Here is a 22,929-nt window from a genome sequence, read left to right on the forward strand (position 1 = left end):
ACGTATTTGAAACACAGTATATCCTTGGGCTTTTCTTCTTCTTCTTTTTCTTCCCAGATTTCTATTTGAAATAGCTCCAATCTGACGGGTCTTTGAGAAAATCAACAGGATATGAGAGGTGAAGGTAGCGAGGAGACGACCTAGTAAGGTTTTGGGTAGGTTTGGACGAATTAGGGTTCTGACAATTACCTTAGATCCGAGATTCGAGGGCTTTCGGGGATATTCGAAAGAAACCAACATGGGATTTGAGATGGGGAGGGACTGGTGGTCACTTGGTGTTGATTTGGTGGGGAAAGGGCTCGGCGCTGCCATGTAGGGGGTTGGGAATTCTAGGGCGGCAGCTAGGGTTTGAGACTTCGATTCGAGATTTGAACTGTTGGGGTTCGATTTGAGGGAAGAAGGGTGCAGATTTGGGATATGGAGATGGAGGAAGGCATTTGGTGTAAGTTTGGTAGCGGTTCATGGTGGCGCCGCCAGAGGAAGGCGGTGAAATTTTGAGGCGGCTCAGTTAGGGTTTGTTGGGGGATCAGTCTTTGAAAGAGACGAGATGGGAGGGGGGTAATGGCATTCAGACATATATATACCAGAAGACCCTAGTTCCCAGCCATCTGATTAATCAAAAACAGTGGCCCAGACCCAAACGGGGTCGTTTGGGTCAGGAACGGGGTCGTTTGATTACATGGTAGGGAGACCGGGTTTGGACAAGTTTTGGGCTGGGCTGACCGGATTTTTAAAGGGGAAGGGCTTGGTCTTGGAAGAAATTTGATGGAAAAGCCCAAAAAAAATCCAATTTCTTTTTATTTCCCTTATTTTCTTTTCCAATTTCAAGTCCTTTTTCTTCTTTTTTTTCAAATTAAAAATAAAACCTAAATTTAATTTTGGGCTAAATTATCCTACCCAATTAGATTAATCAATCACCCTAGTATTTACAATAATTAATTAAATTCTAAGTTCAAAGAAAATATAAAATTCAAAACTAAAGAGTTAAAAATGCAAAATGAGCTATTTTTGTGATTTTTATATCTTATAAAACACTAAATTACTAATTAATTCAAAAGTGCAAAAATTAAATCCAAATGCAAATGCAGCATATCTTTGTATTTTTCATTAACTAAAATGCACAAACAAAATGCAAACAATTAATAGAAAATGCCACGAAAATCTACAAAATTGCAAATACTGAAAGAAATTATTTTGTTTTGAATTTATGGGAGTAATTCATATAGGGAAAAAATCACGTGCTCACAGTTGCCCCTCTTTGCTCGGAAACACGAAGAGTTTTCGTGCAAAGATGAAGTGAGCGGATACGTGCAATTTTTGCCCGTCTGAATACTCCATGGTAAGCATATTTGAAAGATTTAATCGCACCCTGCTTCCGAGGTTGCCTACATATCCTTGGCTAAAACGGAATCAGGTCAGTGTAGTTCAGGAATGTTTGTTAGCTGAGACTACCATGAAGTTGTGATTTCACTGTTGCCGCTGCTGCTGCTGCTGCTTACTGAACCCCCTTATTACACCATGTCAAAAATAAAAGAAGCTAGACTAGTCTATTATCTACGCTTTACAAAATGCTATCTAGATCTTCAAACTTGCTTTTGTGTTTCTTGTTGCCTTGTTGTCCTCTATTCTCTCGATGACATCCATTTGTGCCACCTTGAATTGTAAGCTGAGATATTTTCTCCTTCTTCAGGTGGGTGCCTGGCTGCTGAACTTGATATGTATTCCCATGCTCTCCAGGTGGGCTCCTGACTGCTGCGCTTGAATGTATTCCCTACTTTCCAAGCGGGCTCCTAACTTCTAACTTGTCATGTATTCCCTGCTTTCCAGGCGGGCTCCAGACTTCAACGAAATAACAAAAACAGAGGAAATTTTCTTCCCCAGTTTGGGTATCTGAGGACATATGTAAGTGTAAAACGGATCACATTACCAACTATCAATAAGAACTTGAAAGCTAAAATTTGAATTGTACTCCCTTGTTCTCCAGGCGGGATCCTGACTGCTGACTTGAAATGTATTCCTTGCTTTCCAGGCGGGCTCCTGAATGCTAACTTGAAATGTATTCCCTGCTCTCCAGGCGGGCTCCTGATTGAAATGTATTCCCTGCTCTCCAGGCGGGCTCCTGACTGCTAACTTGAATGTATTCCCTGCTCTCCAGGCGGGCTCCTGATTTCTACTTGAAACGTATTCTCTGCTCTCCAGGCAGGCTCCTGATTGCTAAACTTGAATGTATTCCCTACTCTCCAGGCGGACTCCTGATTTCAAAATAGACAAAACAGATAAAACAAAGAAAATTTTTTGCCCTAGTTTGGTAGCTGGACACATGGGTGAGTGTTAAACTGAATCATTCTACCAATTATTACTAAGAAATTTTAAGGCTAGGTCCCATTATTCAGGAGGGTCCTGAAAACTCATAATTTCCTATTTTAAACATGCAGACCAACTTTTATTCCTCCGGGGATACATTTGTGCTAAATTATGTAACTCATGATTGTTTTGAACTTTAAACTAGGTCCCATTTTTCATGAGGGTCCTGAAACTTACTGTCAAACCTGTTTGATGCCTGCCTTTCCTTGCAGAGAGTTCCTCCGAAACAAACAAACTTTTTTGCCCCTGTTTCAATCAAAGAACATTTTGTCAGTTTAAAATGGTGGTTAGTTGATGGCATTCATGCTGAAGATCCTTCCACTGTATTGTTTTGTTTTGACTGTCTTCTCCGCACTGGCCCTGAACCGTCAGACTTTCTGACTGACTTTCAAACCCCTGACCTTTGGATGACCCGAGTGTTCTATACCCAAACCGTTATTTCACACCTCTGACCTCTTTAACTGAACTTTTGAATTTCCATGACATCACCAAATCATTCCCCCGATGAAATTTCCGGTGATTCCTTGTACCCTCCTTTACATCATGTTATCCTTAGTATGCTCTGACCATGCTATGCTTTGCAATTTTGGAAGTTGATAGTGCACTTTGAAATTCCTTCTTATTTGCTTAAATACTGACATTGGGGAACGTCTTAAAGAAATAAACCCAAAAGAAATGAAATGCAATGACTTTCAGAATTAAAGATAAAAAAACTGGAAGACTATGAAGAGAAAAAGAAGTGAGACTTATCTGAGTGAAACAGCTGGTACCAATGATCATGACATGCATTTTGGATTAATCGGCCCAATCTGTTCAACCAATCAACTTTCAATTGCCATACTTTGTTGCCCCGGAATTTCCATAACCTGATTTCTTCACCCAAATCCTGACATTGTTCATCCTACGGTGCCTTGGAGGGTTTCCACCAGTAGACCTCTCTCATCCGTTCGTCTCTCAACTCACTTTCGCCTTACGGTTCCCGTGAGGGTTTTCACCCATAAGACTCTCTCATTTTGATTTCTCTCAGCTCGCGTCGCCTTACGGTGCCCGTGAGGGTTTTCACCAATAAGACTCTCTCATTTTTGACTTCTTTTCCCTCTTTGGACCAGAGTGTTGCTTCTTATGTGAATCACCGCTACCTGCTTGACTTGGCATTTCCCGAAGACTGATCGAAAGGTTTTTCTTTGGACCGTAATGTGGTTTTCAGATGGGTTTAGAAAGGAAGGGTATAAAAGCTCAAAACAATTTGATTGGGTTCAAATTTACAACCTTCGGAATCAAATTTCTGATAACAACCGCAACTTCTGCCTCAGTTTCTTGTTTGATGACTTTTGGATTTTTACTTTGCTGGCGCCGAACCGGGAGGCTACCTACGTATCCTTAAAAGGAATTAGGTCAAACGTAGTTCATGACATAGGAATTACTTTGTTTGTTGTGATTTTTCTTCTCTTTTTCTTTATTTTCTTTTCCTCTTTTGTTTTTCCTTTTTTTGTGTTTTCTCTTTTTTTTTTCTCTTTTTTCTTTTTTCTTTTCATTCTTTTATGTCTCCTTCCATTCTTTTGTTTCTCTTTTCATTCTTTCTTTCTCTTTTATTTTTCCTTTCTCTTTTTCTCTCCTTCCTTTACTTATCTTTACGCTTGTGTTTCCGATATTTGTTATTAGTTCCGAAGGAGGGGTATGAAAGAAAATAAATGAGGCTCAAAGGGGTAACGAGGGATAAAGTGTTTAGATAGCAGAACAAAATACCTTCGTCATTTCAATATTCAAGACATGCCAAATACAAAAAAGTACAATCAAAGAAAGAAATTATACATAATATCTCTTGATTGCATCAGAATTGATAGCCATTTCTACACATCTGTCAAATACAATGCACCATTGGACAATACTCTAGTCACAATGAACGGCCCCTGCCAATTTGGGGCGAATTTTCCTTTTGCTTCAACTTGATGAGGAAGAATGCGTTTCAATACTAACTGCCCCACTTCAAACTTTCATGAACGCACCTTCTTGTTGTATGCTCTTGCCATTCTCAGTTGATACAGCTGGCCATGACACACTGCTGCCAATCTCTTCTCATCGCTCAAACTCAATTGTTCTAAGCGGGTTTTGACCCACTCCTCATCATCGATCTTAGCCTCCGCAACAATTCGAAGGGATGGAATTTCCACTTCTGCGGGTATCACTGCTTCAGTTCCATGCACCAACGAATAAGGAGTCGCCCCTACTGAAGTACGGACAGTAGTGCGATAACCTAGTAATGCAAATGGCAGCTTTTCATGCCACTGCCTAGAACTTTCCACTATTTTTCGAAGTATCTTCTTTATATTCTTGTTAGCCGCCTCAAATGCTCCGTTTGCCTTAGGGCAGTATGGGTAGAATTGGGATGTGTAATCTTGAAGTACTGACATACCTCTTTCATCAGATGACTATTGAGATTAGCCCCATTGTTTGTAATGATCACCTTCGATATCCCAAACCGGCAAAGGATATTTGAATGCACAAAATCAGCCACCGCCTTCTTGGTTACAGACTTGAATGTTTTAGCCTCTACCCACTTGGTGAAATAATCGATGGCCACCAGAATAAACCTATGCCCGTTGGATGCTGCTGGCTCGATTGGTCCAATGACATCCATTCCCCAAGCAACAAAAGGCCATGGTGCAAACATTGTATGTAATTCAGATGGTGGAGAATGAATCAAATCTCCATGCACTTAGCACTGATAACATTTACGCACGAAACTGATACAATCTCGCTCCATAGTGAGCTAATAATAACCTACCCGGAGAATCTTCGTTGCCAGCACATACCCACTCATGTGCGGTCCACAGACTCCAGAATGTACTTCAGTCATGATAGTCGCGGCCTGTCTGGCATCTACACATCTTAATAACCTGAGATCTGGAGTTCTTTTGTATAAAACTCCTCTACTAAAGAAAAACCCACTTGCCAAGCGATGAATTGTTCTCTTTTGATCACCTGTGGCTTGTATCGGATATACTCCCCTTCGGATGTATTCCTTGATATCGTGAAACCAAGGTTCGCCATCGAGTTCTTCTTCCACCATGTTACAATAAACATGCTGATCGCGAACCTGAATATGTAACGGGTCCACATAATCCTTATCTGGATGATGTAACATTGATGCCAGATTAGCTAAAGCATCGGCGACCTCATTGTGGATCCTCAGAATATGCCTAAACTCTATTGACTAAAACCGTTGGCAGAGATCATGCAAGCATTGCCGATATGGTATGAATTTTAAATCCTGTATTTCCCATTATCACTGAATCTGGTGTACCAGAAGGTCCGAGTCGCCTAAGACCAAGACTTCCTGGACACCATATCCACAGCCATCTTCAAACCCAAAATACATGCCTCGTATTCTGCCATGTTGTTAGTACAGTAGAACCGAAGCTGTATTGTAACAGGGTAATGATGCCCTGTTTCAGAAACAAGTACCGCTCCTATTCCAACGCCTTTCATATTAGCAGCACCATCCAAGAAAAGCTTCCATCCTAGCCTTTCAATCTGTTCCAACTCATCAATGTACATTACCTCTTCATCAGGGAAGTAAGTCTTCAAGGGTTCGTATTTTTCATCCACAGGATTCTCAGCCAAATGGTCGGCCAATGCTTGTGCTTTCATTGTGGTCCTAGTCACATAGATAATGTCAAATTCTATGAGCAAGATCTACCACTTTGCGAGCCTTCCCATGGGCATAGGCTTCTGGAAGATATACTTTAACGGATCCAAGCGAGAGATGAGGTAAGTAGTATAAGATGACAAATAATGTTTCAGCTTCTGGACTACCTAAGTTAGGGCGCAACACATCCTCTCAAGCTGAGTGTACTTAACCTCGTAAGATGTGAACTTCTTGCTGAGATAATATATGGCCTGCTCCTTCCTGCCAGTGATGTCATGCTATCCCAACACACATCCAAATGTATTGTCCAAGACTGTCAAATATAGAATCAAAGGTCTCCCTGGTTCTGGCGGGACCAACACAGGTGGGTTTGACAAGTACCCCTTTATCTTATCAAATGCTTCCTGACATTCATCTGTCCACTTGACTGTAGTATCTTTCTTTAACAATTTGAAGATAGGCTCACAAGTTGTCGTGAGCTGAGCAATAAACCGACTGATGTAATTCAATCTTCCCAACAGACGCATCACCTCAGTCTTTTTCTTTGGAGGTGACAATTCCTGGATGGATTTGATTTTTGATGGGTATCAATACCTCGTCGGCTCACTATGAATCCAAACAACTTTCCAGACGGAATACTGAACGCGCATTTTGCAGGATTGAGCTTGAGATTGTACCTGCGAAGCCTTTGGAAGAACTTTCTCAAATCTCTAACATGGTCAGACTGCTTTCTAGATTTTACAATCACATCATCCGCATAAACCTCGATCTCCATGTGTATCATATCGTGGAATATGGTCGTCATTGCCCTCATATAGGTTTCCCCGACATTTTTCAAACCAAATGGCATGACCCGATAGCAGTACGTTCCCCATGGCGTGATGAATGCTGTCTTTTTCGCGTCCTCCTTATCCATTAAGATCTGGTGGTAGCCCGCATAACAATCCACAAAAGAACCAACCTCATGTGTTGCACAATTATCGATCAATATATGGATGTTCGGCAATGGGAAATTATCCTTGGGACTCACCTTGTTGAGGTCTCGATAATTAACACACACCCTGGTCTTGCCATCCTTCTTCGGCATATGCACTACATTAGCTAACCAAGTGGGATACCGAGTGACTCGAATGACTCTGGCCTCAAACTGTTTGGTGATCTTCCATGATTTTCACACTCATATCAGTTTTAAATTTCCTCAGCTTCTGCTTGACAGGGGGGAATGCCGGATCAATGGGCAATTTGTGAACCACAAAACCAGTGCTTAGACCTAGCATGTCATCATAGGACCATGCAAAAACATCTTTATACTCGAACAGTGTTTTAATTATCTCCTCTCTGAGTTGTGGTTCAAGATGGACACTTATTTTAGTTTCCCGGACATTATCTTGGTCCCCTAAATTGATTGCTTATGTATCACTCAGGTTAGGCTTGGGTTTTTCTTCAAAATGGCTTAATTCTTTACTAATCTCTTCAAAGGCTTCATCCTCATCATACTCCGATTCAACATCACATTCTATTTCTTGAATTACTATTTCAGAACTAGATTGGCTTTTAAGACTGGGCCGGAGATTCCGCATGCATGTCATATCATTGAAGCCAGCATAAAAAGAACTGTACAAGGAAGAAAGGAAAACAAAGATAAAACTATCAGGAAGAGAGGAAAATAGAAATTGCATTTCATTGAAATTAAAGATAACGAGTTTATACATCCAAATGGACGGAACATAGAATCTGAATTACAACCCTGGAATAATCCAGATAAATTGAAAGAAAATCAAAGCAAACTACCAAAACTCCCTCCTGGTGGGGAGAGGAGAAGCTTTCCAATTATTAACCTTTGCACTGGGCCCAACAAATTGCACATCCGCCTTGCTAGAACCCTCGCCAGTTTCCAATACGTTCACATCGGCGAATATCCTCTCGAACCTTTCCATCAAATCTCCATCCACATCAACCATCGAACTGGGGACCGACGTCACTGAGCGCTTTCGGGTACCAGGCTTGACAAATGATCGGGAGAGATGCGGGACTGGCTTTGGAAGGGCCCATGCCCTCTGTTTCATTTTTCTGGCTATTCTCACATCTGCGACTGTGGGATTGAACCCCAGACCAAATGTATCTAAGTTCTTAGGAAGAGAAACCGGCTGTACGATACTTTGCAGAGATGTACCAAACCTTTGCCCGGTACGAAACCATTTTTTAACATTTCAATAGCTACCATAACTGATGCAGCAGCTGCCCTTGGAGTCGGCACGCACTTCCCTTCAGGAATTTTCTTTACCGATACCGTGTCAAAAACCTGATAAACCCATGGTCCCTTATCGTCTTCAACCTCTATGAGCGGAACGATGGCATCATTGGGAACACACAAATTGTCTTCGCCATGCACAACAATTTCTTGTCAATCCCATTCAAACTTGACCATTTGATGCAGAGTAAATGGGACCGCTCTGGCGGCATGAATCCAGGGTCGTCCTAATAGCAGATTGTAAGAAACAGCCACATCGAGTACCTGGAATTCCATAGTAAATTCAACTGGCCCTATTGTAAGCTCGAGCACTATGTCCCCGACTGAATCTTTCCCTCCACCATCGAATCCCCGAACGCTGATATTGTTCTTGTGAATTCTTTCATCATCCACCTTCAACTTGTTCAGAGTGGAAAGAGGGCAAATATTTGCACTGGAACCATTGTCAACTAGTACTTGAGTAACCACAGAATCTTCACATTTCATCGTCAGATAGAGGGCTCTATTTTGCTCGGTACCCTCAATGGGCAACTCATCATCAGAAAAAGTGACTCTGTTTACCTCAAATATCTTGTTAGCTATCTTTTCCAAGTGGTTTACTGAGATTTTGTCAGGAACGTGGGCTTCATTCAAGATCTTCATCAAAGCCCAACAGTGCTCGTCTGAATGGATCAATAATGACAAGAGAGAGATCTGAGCCGGGGTCTTCCTTAACTGCTCCACAATGGAATAGTCTTGTACTTTCATCTTTCTCAGAAATTCTTCTGCTTCTTCCTCGGTCACCGCTTTCTTCACCAACACTGGGTTATCTTTTAAGGTGTTAGCTTTTCTCAACTCTTCGGAAGCAAAGCATCTCCCCGATCGAGTCAAACCATGGGTCTCACATACTTCTTCTTTAACCTCTTTCCCCTTGTAAGTCACTGTCACTCGTTCATAATTCCATGGGACTACCTTGCTGTTGACTATGGGTAATTGAGTTACCGATTTGATAATGACATGATCTGTGTAGGGCGCCCTTCACAATTACCACAGGCTTGTTCGTCACTCCTGGCACAACCACTTTTGCTCTTTCATGTTTTCCTACAACGTCACTTGAGGACCCCTTCTTGACCTCCATGGATGGTTCGTTATTTGCCCCGTTCAACTTGATCATAGACTTCTCACTTGTTGACTTTTTAAATGGCTTGGCTTCACTAGCCCGAATCATCATGATAGTTTGCGAAGGCTTCTTAGGCTCCCATCCCTTATGCACTATATCAATCATATTAGTCTCATAATGGGCTGGCAACGGGTTCTGGTTGATGTTGGGTGCCTCCGGAGCTTGGACCTCAATCCGATTAGTATCAATGAGCTCTTGAATAACTGTTTTCAACTTCCAACATTTCTTTGCGTTGTGACCCGGGGTCCCTAAACAATACTCACAACTCACCGAACGGTCAAGATTTCTGGGAGGGGGATTCGGCAGTTTAGCCTCGATCGGATTCAACATACACACCCGTCTCAGTTGATGGAATAGACTAGCATATGATTCTCCAAAAGGAGTGAAGGTCTTCTTTTTCTGCAACCTCTCATTCTTAAAGGCTTGATTTGGCCGGAAACCTATTCCAAGGAGATTTCTGTAGGCTCTTGGGGGTGGATGGGAATTTTTTGGAGCTAAGTATGGACTTTGTGGAGCCGGCGCACGTCATTATGCGTAAGTGGGAGGTTGGGTATAGGTTTGTGCGTGATGGACGAAAAAATGGGGATCGAGCAGTGGGTAATAGTGTTGTGGTGGACTATATGGAGTGTGGGGGTAAGTTTGGTGGTAGGGTCGAGGCGGGTTGTAGTAACGTGGAATGTTCCTGGATCCAACCCAAGCTCCCAACTCAATTGTAGCAACATCCTCTTTCTTCTTCTTCCCGAGTACACCCCCAGTACCTTTTTGAATGGCCTGTGTGGTCGCTTTGATTGCTGAATAACTCATGATCTTGTTAGACTTGAGTCCCTCCTCAACCATGCCTCCCATTTTTACAACTTCATTAAAGGACTTGCCTACTGCTGACACCAAGTGACCAAAATAAGTGGGTTCCAAAGCCTGCAAGAAATAATCAACCATCTCACTTTCTTTCATCGGAGGGTCAACTCTCGCTGCTTTCTCTCTCCAATGGAATCCATATTCCCTGAAGCTCTCATACGACCTTCTTCTCGATCTTTGTCAATGATAGACGGTCTAGGATAATTTCGAGGTTGTACTGAAAATGGCAGGCAAAGGCTTGGTCCAAATCGTCCCATGTGTACCACCTACTGTGATCTTGTCTGGTATACCATTCTAATGCTGATCCACTCAAACTTTGGCTGAAATATGCCATCAGCAGCTCATCTCTTCCACCTTCTCCTCTCATCTTGCTACAAAATCCTCTTAAGTGTGCTGCTGGGTCACCATGCCCGTCATACAGATCAAACTTGGGCATTTTGAACCCTGTTGGTCACTAAACATTTGGGAACAGACATAAATCTTTATAGGCCACACTTACTTGACCACCCAACCCCCTCATATCTCTGAACGATTGTTCTAAGCTTTTGACCTTTCTGATCATCTCTTCATGCTCGGGATTTTTGGGTGGCTTCTCGGTCTCTGTCGGGAGATCAAGATGAGGGGTGTAAGAATATGGTTTTGGAACTTTGAAGGTGGGTTCAGGGGGATAGTACTGGTTGTCGTGAGTTTGGAACAGAGGTTCACTGGAAGATCGGTGTAATGTAGCAGGTGGAGGTGCCACAAAAACAGGTGTAATTGGTGGGGGAGGGTATGGGACTTGTTTGGGTGGTGGAGCTTGAGAAGTATGAGAAGTGGCGCCATAGCATTGTTGGTAGAGGGGAAAGGCTGGAGATGAGTTCATAGTGGGAGGCTCCGGAGGTTGGGCCGATGGTAGGATATAGGCAGGGTTGGCGGGATAAACTGGTGATGGATGCCCCTTGGCCCAGGCTTGGTACATTTCAGCCATCTGCTGCTTTAACTTATACATCTCTTCCTTCATTGCAGTAACATCTAGTTCTTCCACCTCTTTTGACGGGTCAATGATACTTGTCTCCGGTTCTTGGTTGGCCATATTCAGCTGTCTTTTGATAGGGTGTTGTATGAGTGAGTTGCCAGAATGCCAATCAACTAACCACCTGCCTGGACTCAATGCATCAACAACAACCTTGTTAGTAGTTAGGGCTTTAACAAATTAATAACCACACATTTTGGGAATGAATGCACCTAAGCAGTTAACCATTTCTATTATGCATTTGATCGGCTGCTTGCGTCATCCCGACTTTTTCATTTGCAACTTCTTTCTTCTCTTTTTCCATTCTGGCCTTTTCTTTTGTTTTTATCCTCTCATTTCTCTTTTGTTTTGCCATTGCTTCTTCCTATTATTTTTCTCTCTTTTCTTTTCTTCTTCTTTTTTTTTTCTTTTTTTTCTTGTTTTCCTCTTTTTTTTCCTTATTCTTTCTTTTTCTCTTTTGGTTAGGGTCGAATCCTATGGAGATTACCTACGTATCATGACCCCGCATGAATCAGACCGAGCGTAGTAGTCGAGTTTACGCTCTTTCCTCCTCTTTCGATAAGCTTTCTGGGAGATAAGTGTGAAAGCAAATAATAAAACAATTTTTGGGATTTTTAATTTCATAAAAAGCAAATGCTTTGATTACAAAAACTCAACACTAACGGACTCCAAGAGAAACTAACAGACGCTGATGAAAAGATGAAATATAGACTCCAAAAATAAACTATCATACTCCGACAAAAGAAAATGCAGACTCGACAACAAGCGATAGACTCTAGCAGAAAGAAAATACAGACTCAACACAACTGATAGACTCCATCTAAAAAGGAAATACAGACTCAAATGAAAAATCATGAATACATCAATGCTCCTGGTGCCCGCGGGACATCATTCGGTCTCATCGCGGGCCTATATGCAAGATCCCTTTGAAGTCGGTCCAAGTCACTCATTATCTGCTTAACGAATGTCATCACTGCCGTGAAGAAGGTAGTGCAAGTCATATCCTCACAGATTTGGCACTTCATAACGATATAATCGGCGATGTTTCTATTTCTCTCTCTTATGACACCTTTTTCTTGTAACAGACGCCCAATCTGCTGGGCCCTAGCTTCCAAAGTTTGCTCGGCCACATGATTCTACTCCTGAAGTTGTTGAAAATCTATTTCTAATTGTGCCAATGCTGTATAACAATGTTCTCTTTCAACCTTGAAGTCTTTCGCCTGTTTGATCATTTTGTTTTCTGTGGCGATGACCCTTTTCTTTAATCCTGCGATCTCATTGTCGTACTTTTCTTTCAACTGCTTAACCAGGTGCACTCGTTCATCTGCGTTTTTAGCCAATTGCTTTCGAGCTTTGGCTTTGTTCAAATTGAAACTGTAGTCATTCACTTTCTGCCTCAGGTTATTTATGAGCTTTTCATCTTTGGCACTTCGGGCGGGGTTTTCTGCTGCTATTTTCATTTTCTGAATTTGGGCACGAAGGGCCTCATTTTCTTTGGCTAACCTTTTCTTTTCTCCTTCGTCTGCCGCGACTTGCAAGCCACTCTCGAATTGAAGCTCACTGACTTGCTTTTCCAATTTTCCTATTGTGGCCCTGTACTCATTCTCCTTAGCCAACCAAGCCCACTATTCTTGCGAAGCCTCAACGAATTCCTGAATGTGAGGCTTTTTGGCTGGTCTTTCTAGTTCGGCCCTAGTAGTGTTCTTCTTTCTATACCAAGCAAGATAGGCGGGTGAGACTTCACCTCTAGATATGTCACGCACTCGAGTGTTCACCGTCAAATACTGGCATTCATTCCAAATAGAACGAACTGTTTCTTTATGAAATTGGCCGTCAGAACTAACCTCGACCGCATAAACGCAAAGATCTTCATCTGGGTGCATCACCTAACACCTTCCCAACTGTCTCATCACCCGGTAAGGAGCGTAAGGCTGGATACCTCGCAGACCTATTAGGAGGAAGTAAGGACCGGTGGCGGGCAAATACACAATTTCTTCAACAGGAAGCCAACCCAATGTCCATTCTATTTGTCCCGCAGTAATGGAACGAAGGCAGGATACCCAATCTCCGAACCCCTCTGGCAGCTTGAACCCCGAAGTCCTTGTGTTAAACTCTTCAATACAACTTTTCTCTGTGGACTCGTAACTTATATACTGAGGGTGATGACACAGGTGCTCGATCATCCACATCTATAATAGCAAATTGCATCCCTCGAGGAAATCTGCCCCAGCTCTACAAGCTATGAGAGCTCGGTATATCTCAGACACTATCATAGGGGCAAGAATGCTTTTGGAATTGGTAATCAGGACCTTGACGACTCCAGCCACCCGCAAATCGATATTCCCGTCTTTTCGGGGGAACACCACAAGGCCTAGGAAAGCTACCATGAAGGCGAAACGCCTATGCTCATCCTATTTTGTTCGGTTTCCTCTGCTACAAACCCCGCTTGCCGGATCGTTGAACCCTCCTACATGCCTGTACCTCTGATATATAAAATGTAGAGTAGAAAAACCATTCTCCAACTCGGAATACGGGACTCCCTTGCTTATCTTTAGCAAATACATGAACTTGTGAGAGTTAACGGCTCTTGGAGCGATCAGGTACTTATGCCTCAGCCCTTCAGTACTTCCCATATAACCTGCTATCTCTTCCAAGGTTGGGGTGAGTTCAAAATCCGAAAAGTGAAATACGTTATGGGCCGGGTCGCAAAGCGTAACCAAAGCATTTATGATGTCTCCTCTAGGTCTGATTTTCAACAACCCGGTGAGACCTCCTAAATGGAGATTGACTTTATCTTGCTCCGATTTTCCCAGATCCTCCCACCACATATGCAACTCCAAAGGGATCTTGTTCATGACTGTAATCGGCAAACTTGGACTCGTGTTTATTCTGCACATTTATTATGGTGATTAAGCAAAAATCAAGACTCATTTAACTCAAAGACAAAATTGACACATTTTCCTCTCTTGTCATTTTAAAAAAAAAAATAATCCGGCTTTGCAAATACGGCCTTTTAGCACCTCGAAGACGAAGATTTTAAGGCTGTGTTGGCTAACCGGTGAAAACCTTAAAAAATGATCACAGGCGGATGTTCTTGCAAAAGCAGCCTTCCGGCGCCCTTTTAGGGACATTCGGCTATTTCTGACAAGAATGGCATCACCCTAATTATTTTCAAATAAAAGTAAATTTTTTTGTTCTTTTGGGCTATTTTTGCAAAAAGGAAGTTGGACTCGATGGGGGTTGCCTACGTATCCCACATCCGGTGGGAATCAAACTGGCGTAGTTCGGGAAAATAAAACAGACTATTTTTGAAAAACCAAACTTTCTTCTTTTTTCATTTTTCAATTTGTTTTTCTCCCTTTTTTTCAAAAATTCGACAGAGTTTCAGCGCTATTTGGACACGGGTTTTTCTTTAAACAGGTGATTCACTCCCTTAACCCTCTACACTGCTATTTCTTTCCCAAATTCTCTCCTTTCATTCCAAAGCCAGTCAGCATGCAAATCCGAAGCAAATAAATGCGCAAGTAGCAAGTAAGATGCATCAGGATGGTCTTTTTATTTCGGGTACACCTGTCCTAAACAGACCCAACCCCTGTGTTGAGTCTCCAAAGTCAAAATGCACATGATGCAAACAAACGTTCCTACTAGGGATCCGGCATGAGGTATTGTTATACTAGGTTTAAAACCTGGGTTTATTGTTCTAGACCTGGCTTACCCGAGCGGACAACTCGAGCCGAGGGGGGCTGCGTACCTGTAACCAAAAGATCATCCGGCTTTGCAACTTGTCTAAACCTCGTTCTATTTGGGATATGACACTAACAGAAAGAAGTCACGACTAACGTGCACTCCTCAAGAGAGAGAAGAGAGGGATTTCGTTGCAGTTTATATATATAGTTCAGATAATATCACAACGGTAAAAGCAACAATTAGCACATTAGGCCCAAACATGTGATAAAATTAGATAATAAATAAAGCCAAAACAATAACAATTCTTCTAAGCTCGAATTCTTGAACCCTGAACTAGAGATTCTGGGTTCGGTCCCCAGCAGAGTCACCAGAGCTGTCACACCTCCTTTTTACCTACACCTCTAGAAGGGTGTATAAGGGAGTTTTTCCAATTAAAGGACAATCGAAACGAGATTTATTATTAAAAGATTCAGAGTCGCCACTTGGGAGATATATGGTGTCCCAAGTCACCGGTTGAATCCCGAATCGAGGAAAGGGTTGACTCTGTTCAACAGTCCATGAAGCAGAATCCGAGTAAGGAATTTTGTTAACCCGGGAGAAGGTGTTAGGCATTCCCGAGTTCCGTGGTTCTAGCATGGTCGCTCAACTGTTATATTCGGCTTAATTATCTGATTTTAAGACATTTTTAAACCTATGTGCATTTTAACTTTATCTGCTTTTATCCATTTTTAGTGAGAAATTGCAACGTTATTAAAACACGCCTCGAATCACGTCACATAAATGCGCCCGTGATTTTTGACATATTTTAACATCGTTGAGATTCAGATTTGGGTCACATAAATGTACACCCGAGTTTAGGAAAGTAGATTATTAGAATACGCGCCTAAGCAATTACGCGTTTGCACTTTGCGAAGGCCATGAAATTTGCTAAATGGCGCGCCTCAAATTCTAAGTATTAAAGCAAGTCTAATTAAAACGAGGGCTATGGACTATTATTATCTAACATGGCTCGCTTCACTAGTTGGAGAAGTTTAATTATTCCACATTAATGGGTAAGGAGTCTACTACGGTTCATTTTAAGAGACTACATTTAAAATAAGAAAGAGGCGAATGGTTTTTGGAGTTAAAAATTTGGGCCAGCGTGAGGCCCAACAACCCATGGACGTGAAGCCCTCTTGAGTCAACAACTGACTTCAGTCTAGGCTGGGCCCAAAGGAGCCCAAGTCGAAATAAGGCAGCCTCAGCAAAAGATGAGATCCTTGGTTCGAATCCACAGACCAACACAGGAAGTTGATACCTTGCATTTCATTTCTTTTAAGCTAATCAAATGAAAGGGAAACAAGGAACGTTCAAAGCATTTTTTAGGCGTCCTTGCACACCACTGTTCTGACAGCCCAAATGAACTACACAACTGAGAGAGTTCTAGCACAGCTAACACCATTTATCACGATGGAATGCAGAATATAACTAAATGACTTTGTTACACCAGTTATACGTTCAGGTTTTCACAACAATTCAAAATCAGACTTAGTCAAACACAATGCATCCAATGAACCTGAACAAGAAGATTCAGAAAGACAATAGAGATAAAACTATGAATTAAAGAGTTAATGCTAGGCTTCGAACTTCTATTTTCCATTTCATTCTTCCAATTTTCACTTCACAATCGACAAGGTTGCAGAATTGTGTACCTGGATGGGGAAAAAACAAAGAAAATGGTAAGGAATGCAACAGTAATAGCAGCAAACAACCCAGATCCAATCAACCCAGCAATGAAACAGTGAGATTCCTCAGAAGAGACTCAACAGAGCAATGAACCAACTGACAAACTAAACCAAGCTCTTTCTAAACCCAAGCTCAACTCATTTTATCACCAGATTCTCATTTTTTCAGAAGTTTTCTAGAAGTCTGTTGATTGGACTTATCATGTCATGATTGTAAAGTAAAGGGAAAAAGGATATGAGGAGCTTGGAGAATAATCTGTTGTTCTTTCTGAAAAGTAGTATTGATATATATACTGTTAAAAGTTCACAGAGAGAAATCATCCCTTATTGTCTAGCCTATTTAAACCAAAACATAGAGTACCCTACTATTTACCTGTCATTTGAAAGACTTATGTATTCCCATGGAAAATGCATGTTTACAGGTATAGTAAGTTAAGCTACTTCTCCTCAAAATTGTTATGAATTGCTTAACTATAATAGACTAGCCAATAGTCACTAACAAAATAATCTCCTGCTTACAAGAATCTTTCTATATACAATGTCAAATTAGATATTAAACTACAACACAAAACTATTTAGAGAAAGAATCCAATAGCGACAAGATTACGTGAAGTCATAAACACGCGACCAGAAGATGAACACTACCCTAATTTTGAAATTTAGGGAAGAAAAATTCGAAAATAGAGAGAAAAAAACTCACCGAGATAAAGTTACTTGAAGGTCACTGATGGCCGCTTAGAACATCGGCGAGAGCGCTGAGTAGAGAGTTAGCCGCGTAAAATCTGGAGGGAGTTAGCGCTTCCTCGAGAGTTCGCCGTGTGGGAAAGGAAAAGCGTAAACAGGGAGAAAGGTGCTAGTAGGATTTTGTTTTTTTGCCCAATTCCTTTTCCCGCCTTCTAATTACAAGCTAACGTTAAAAAAATAATTACTATTAATAATTTAAAATAAATCATAAGTTTAATGTAATTATTAATTGACAAGCTAATTACTACTAAGCCACTTTTACCCACTTAAATATCAATTAATAGTCTAATCAATCACTAATATTACTTAAGGATATCACAAATGCACTTCTACTTAGTGCAGTTATCATTTTATAAACTAATCAATGAGTAATATTTCTTAAGAAATTACTAATACACTTCTACTTAGTAGAATTTTCAATGTAAAATCTAATCAATCACTAATGTTAGTTAAAGATATACTATTAATATACTTTTACTTAGAAATTCATCTTTTAGCATTAATAATAAAATTTAATATTAACAATTTAAAATAAATCATAAGCTAATGTAATTATTAATTTACAAGCTAATTACTACCAAACCACTTTCACGTAGTTAAGTATCAATTAATAGTCTAATCAATCACTAATATTACTTAAGGATATCACTAATGCACTTCTACTTAGTGTAGTTATCATTTTATAAACTAAACAATGAGTAATATTTCTTAAGAATACTGCTAATACACTTTTACTTAATATAATTTTCAGTGTATATGCTAATCAATCACTAATTTTTCTTACTGGTATTACTAATACACTTCTACTTAGTGTAATTCTCAATGTATAAGCTAATCAATCAGTAATAGTTCTTAAGAATACTATTAATACACTTCTACTTAATTAGTCTAATTATTAATACATGAGCTAATCAATCATTAATATTACTTAAGGATACCACTAATACGCATCTACTTTATGTAATTATCCATTTATAAGCTAATCAATCGCTATTATTTCTTACTGATATATTTCTAATACACTTCTGATGAGTGTGAGAACTAAGAATACTACTAATACACTTCTACTATATAGTAGAATATATATATATATATATATACACACACACACATATCTACTTAGTGTCTACTTTAAGGATACCACTAATACGTATCTAATTTTTGTAATTATCAATTTATAACCAAATTAATTGCTAACACTTCTCAGGTATAAGCTAATCAATTAGTAATAGTTCTTAAGACTACTACTGATAAACTTTTACTTAATCAGTGTAATTACTAATAGATAGGCTAATCAATCATTAACATTACTTAAGCATACCACTAATATGCATCTGCTTTATGTAATTATCAATTTATAAGCTAATCAATTGCTAACATTCTTATTGATATTACTAATACACTCCTACTCAGTGTAATTCTTAATGAATAAGCTAATGAATCAGTAATAGTTTTTAAGACTATACTAATACATACTTAATTAGTATAATTATCAATATATAGGCTAATGAATCACTAGCGTTACTTCAGAGTACCACTAATATTACTTAACGATACCACTAATAAACCTCCACTTACTTTAATTATCAAACTAAATATAAACAATCACAAACATTTCTCACAAATATCATTAATACACTTCTATTTAGTGTATAATTATCAATGTATCGGCTAATCAATCACTAACGTCACTTATATAAGGATACCACTAGTTCACTAATTGTTAACGTTAGTTAAGGACACCATGCATTAATACACTTCTACTTACAATAATTATCAATTTATAAGATAAACCATCACTAATATTTCTTACGGAAATGACTAATACACTTCTTCTTAGTGTGTAATTATTAATGTATAGGTTAATCTATGTAGGTATGGATACTACAAATTCACTTTTACTTTGTGTGATTATAAATTACTAAGCTAATTTCCACTAATATATTTTTGAGTAGTGTATTACCACTTAGTATAAATTTCAATAAATAGGCTAATCAACCACTAAGATAATTAAGTAAATACAAAATGTACCGAGGGAGTCCGTCGGTACATCCATTTACCTAAAGAAAATAATTCAAAAATATAAATACAAAATGTTCCGAGGAAGTCCGTCGGTAAATTACCGACGGAGTCCGTCGGTACAACCATTTACCTAAAAAAAATAATTCAAAAATATAAATACAAAAAATGTTCCGAGGGAGTCCGTCCGTCGGTACGTCGGTACAACCATTTACCTAAAAAAATAATACAAAAATACAAATACAAAATATTCTGAGGGAGTCCGTCGGTACAACCATTTAAATTTTGACCGGTCAAAATATCATTATTTACCTACGGAAGTCCATCGGTTCTTTTTTAAAAAAAAGTAGAAATTAAAAAGTTCAAAAGTATCGAGAGACTTCGTCGGAAAGTCCTTCGGAATACCAACGAAAAAAAGCCCGTCGGTACTGTTGCGTCGGTAAACATATATTTTTTAGTAGTGACTCCTCAAATGGTAATAGATTCATTCTTTTCGAAGCAAAGGGAGTAAGCATTTTTTGCCGATAGCTCTCATTAATCGTTTAGCAATAATATAGAGCATTCCTCACTTTGGAACTTCTTAATAACATAGAGCATTCCTCCATGGAAATTGTTTAATTATGTTCGAAAACTTTAAGAAGAGAAGATCAACTTTTCAGGAATCATTTTATAATTTTTTTTGTTTCCTTTATTTTAATGTAAACAACTTGAAACTAAACAGTAGGTTATGGAGACTACGTACCATCTTGGTTTTATTATCAAGAAAAACCTATACAGTTACAAAAACAGTAAGGAATAAATACAAAAGAAAATATGATACATGTACCTCAAAACATTCACACTGTCGCACAACACACATAAATACAAAACACAAAATGATTGAAACTAAGAGTCCTTTGGACTATTGATTCACAAGTGCACATTGCTTTCTAATTTCACCATTAGAACCTGTCTTCACTTCAATTCTCCCCATTTTTTCCATGGCTTGAGCAAATTCAGCATAGAACTCTTTGAGTGATCCTTTTACAAGTTGGTTGATGTATGACTTTGTCGTAGAACTCGTCGTTAAGGCTGCATCAGATTGGAACAAACCTCTCCTCTTGAGCAAAAGCTTGAAGTAGCTAAGATCAAATGTCCTAAAACTACCAGGGTCCATCTCGACTATTGTGGTATTATCATTAACGGATTTGCATTTTTTGGCCTTAAGATTGGCCGCATATTCACTGTCCAAAGATGGATCTTGAGTACCAAAAGTTCCAGTGAAATTGTACAGACGTGAGGAAAATGATGGGCAATGAGAAACTCCAATAGTGTGAGCACCTGAAACATGATAAAATATAGTAAATAAAAGTCAGCTAACTTTTCAATGAGATGGCCACGCAATTCATCATGATATCAGAGACATAGATTCCGAGGTCAAGTCTCACCGCCATCTATTAATACAGCCTATATATAAACATGTGGACTAGAAAAATTAAAAGAGTATGTATTTTGAGTTACCAGACAAAAGGACCAAGTCTTTTAGATCAAGACCCTTCTTGGCAAAAGATGACTGGAGTCTGGTGAAGTTACTAGTTGGAGCTGGAATGTCTGCTAAGGCTTCTGAGGCATTTGATATTCTTCCATCTCTTCTACCAGTTATGGACCTCCCTATATATTATTGAGAAAAAGTAGAAGGTGAAAAGAAAAATGGTTCAAGAAGTAAATTATTTATTTGCTCAAATATTTGCTTACAGTGACAACTACAGAGTCTCTAGCAACCAAGGCAATAATATCGGCACAAGAGACAATTCCGGGGCATTCAGCTTCAACTATTTTCTTCACACCATCAATAAATGAGAATCCTCTCAGTGTTTGATTTGGGATTGCCACTTTTTCAGTCTGATTTCCCGTACTCTTAGTCGAATTCAGGAGCACAGAAGCATCACAGCCCTGCCAATACCCAAAAAGAGAAAGAATAAATCACAAAAATGAAATGTAGCAAATGAGTTACTGCATGTGAACAACAACAACTACGTATCAATCCCAAGCATGTTATGCCAGTTACATGAGTAATCATTCATGTCGCGCTATTTAAGTCCGTCTTAATCCAATAACAATAAATATATATACTTACCCTGACAAAGCAATCATGAAAATGCATTCTGAGTAAGGCAGCTGCAAGAGACGGAGCGTTAGGAATGTGCTTCTGGACATAGTTTTGAATAATCTTTTCTGCTTTTGGGAAGCTCTTGCTATAGAAGTTGAGTTGTAACTGGCCATGGCTAGACCCTAAGATTCCTACAAAAAATAACATTAGAAAACCCAAAGAGCTAAATGTAGCCATTTTGGAATATAATGCTACTTAGTTTTCAAAGAGATGTCTTGTTTTGTTGCATTTCTGTACTCAAACAGCATGCATTAGAGCTAATTTATAGGCACTTTTCTTGTTTGATCTAACTAAAATGTGTTAATTCTTTATACTATTTGTCTTTCTTCTGTCCTTTTTAGTTTTTTTATTATAGCATTAGATTAGTGATTAATTATAGTTAGTCACTTATTGTACTTGTTCAATCAGATCATATGTCATAATCACGTTGACCGATCTTCCTTTTATTTTTTTTCAAATAAACGGCTCCTTGTTGGATTTAACTTTAAGATAAATTGATGCTAATTAAAAATGAAAACAATTCAAATTCAACAGGATTCGCCAGATTTCTAGTTTACACGGTAGCTAACGAAATAATGAAGCCAATGGCATATGTAGGATTTTGGGCAAGTGATGTCAAGATGTGTGCGTGAAGTTTCAATTGAATTCCCTTTGAACATGTCACTGTTGAATTCCCTCGACATATGACAAAAGGAGTCAGGGCGGAGCTAGAGCTTCGACAACGGGTTCGACCAAACCAGTAAGTTTCGTCCAACTATATATTTGTCTTAAGAAATTCATTGAATAAGTAGAAATTCTTACTTTAGAACTTAATAACAGTTGACTTTATATACACCGTGAGTATACGGATGCAGGGGCGAATCTAGCAGCCAATATGTGAGTTTATCTGAGCCCATAGCTTTTAGCCTAGACAGAGATTTATCTGTACAAAACCCGTCAAAATTGTTGAAAATATGAACTGTGAACCCATAAATCAAATAAGATAATAGGTTCAACGATTAAAACATGAGTCGTGAACCCGTACAATTGAAATCCTGGATTCGCCTCTATTCGGATGAACCATCTTCCGTCCCTTAGCCCTGCCATAGATATGTTCATGTTGCTGCATGTGAAGTCCAGAGGTAGATCCAGTATAATGTTACCGGGTTCAATGAACATCATATTTCCGGGCGCGAAATATAAATTTATGTGTAAAATTTACTAAAATTATAATGAATACTAGGTCTGAACCCATAACCGTAAGAATAAAATAGGTTCAATTTCAAGAATCATAAAGATTTACTCATAGAGTTTAAATCATGGATACGCCTCGGGAC

The 22,929-nt window shown here is 39.4% G+C and overlaps 1 protein-coding gene across 1 annotated transcript; it reads right to left on the bottom strand.

The window, feature by feature from the left end:
- Positions 1-20,365: 20,365 nt before the first annotated feature.
- Positions 20,366-21,790, bottom strand: LOC107804029 (peroxidase 3-like). Its single transcript, XM_075220746.1, has 4 exons — positions 21,581-21,790; positions 21,291-21,396; positions 20,965-21,114; positions 20,366-20,784 (listed from the first exon to the last, which is right to left on the bottom strand). Exons 1-4 carry the CDS (start codon positions 21,788-21,790, stop codon positions 20,366-20,368), a joined length of 885 nt encoding a protein of 294 aa, XP_075076847.1.
- Positions 21,791-22,929: the final 1,139 nt, after the last annotated feature.

The sequence above is a fragment of the Nicotiana tabacum genome, chromosome 8 (genome assembly GCF_000715075.1).
Source record: "Nicotiana tabacum cultivar K326 chromosome 8, ASM71507v2, whole genome shotgun sequence".
NCBI classification, from domain to species: domain Eukaryota; kingdom Viridiplantae; phylum Streptophyta; class Magnoliopsida; order Solanales; family Solanaceae; genus Nicotiana; species Nicotiana tabacum.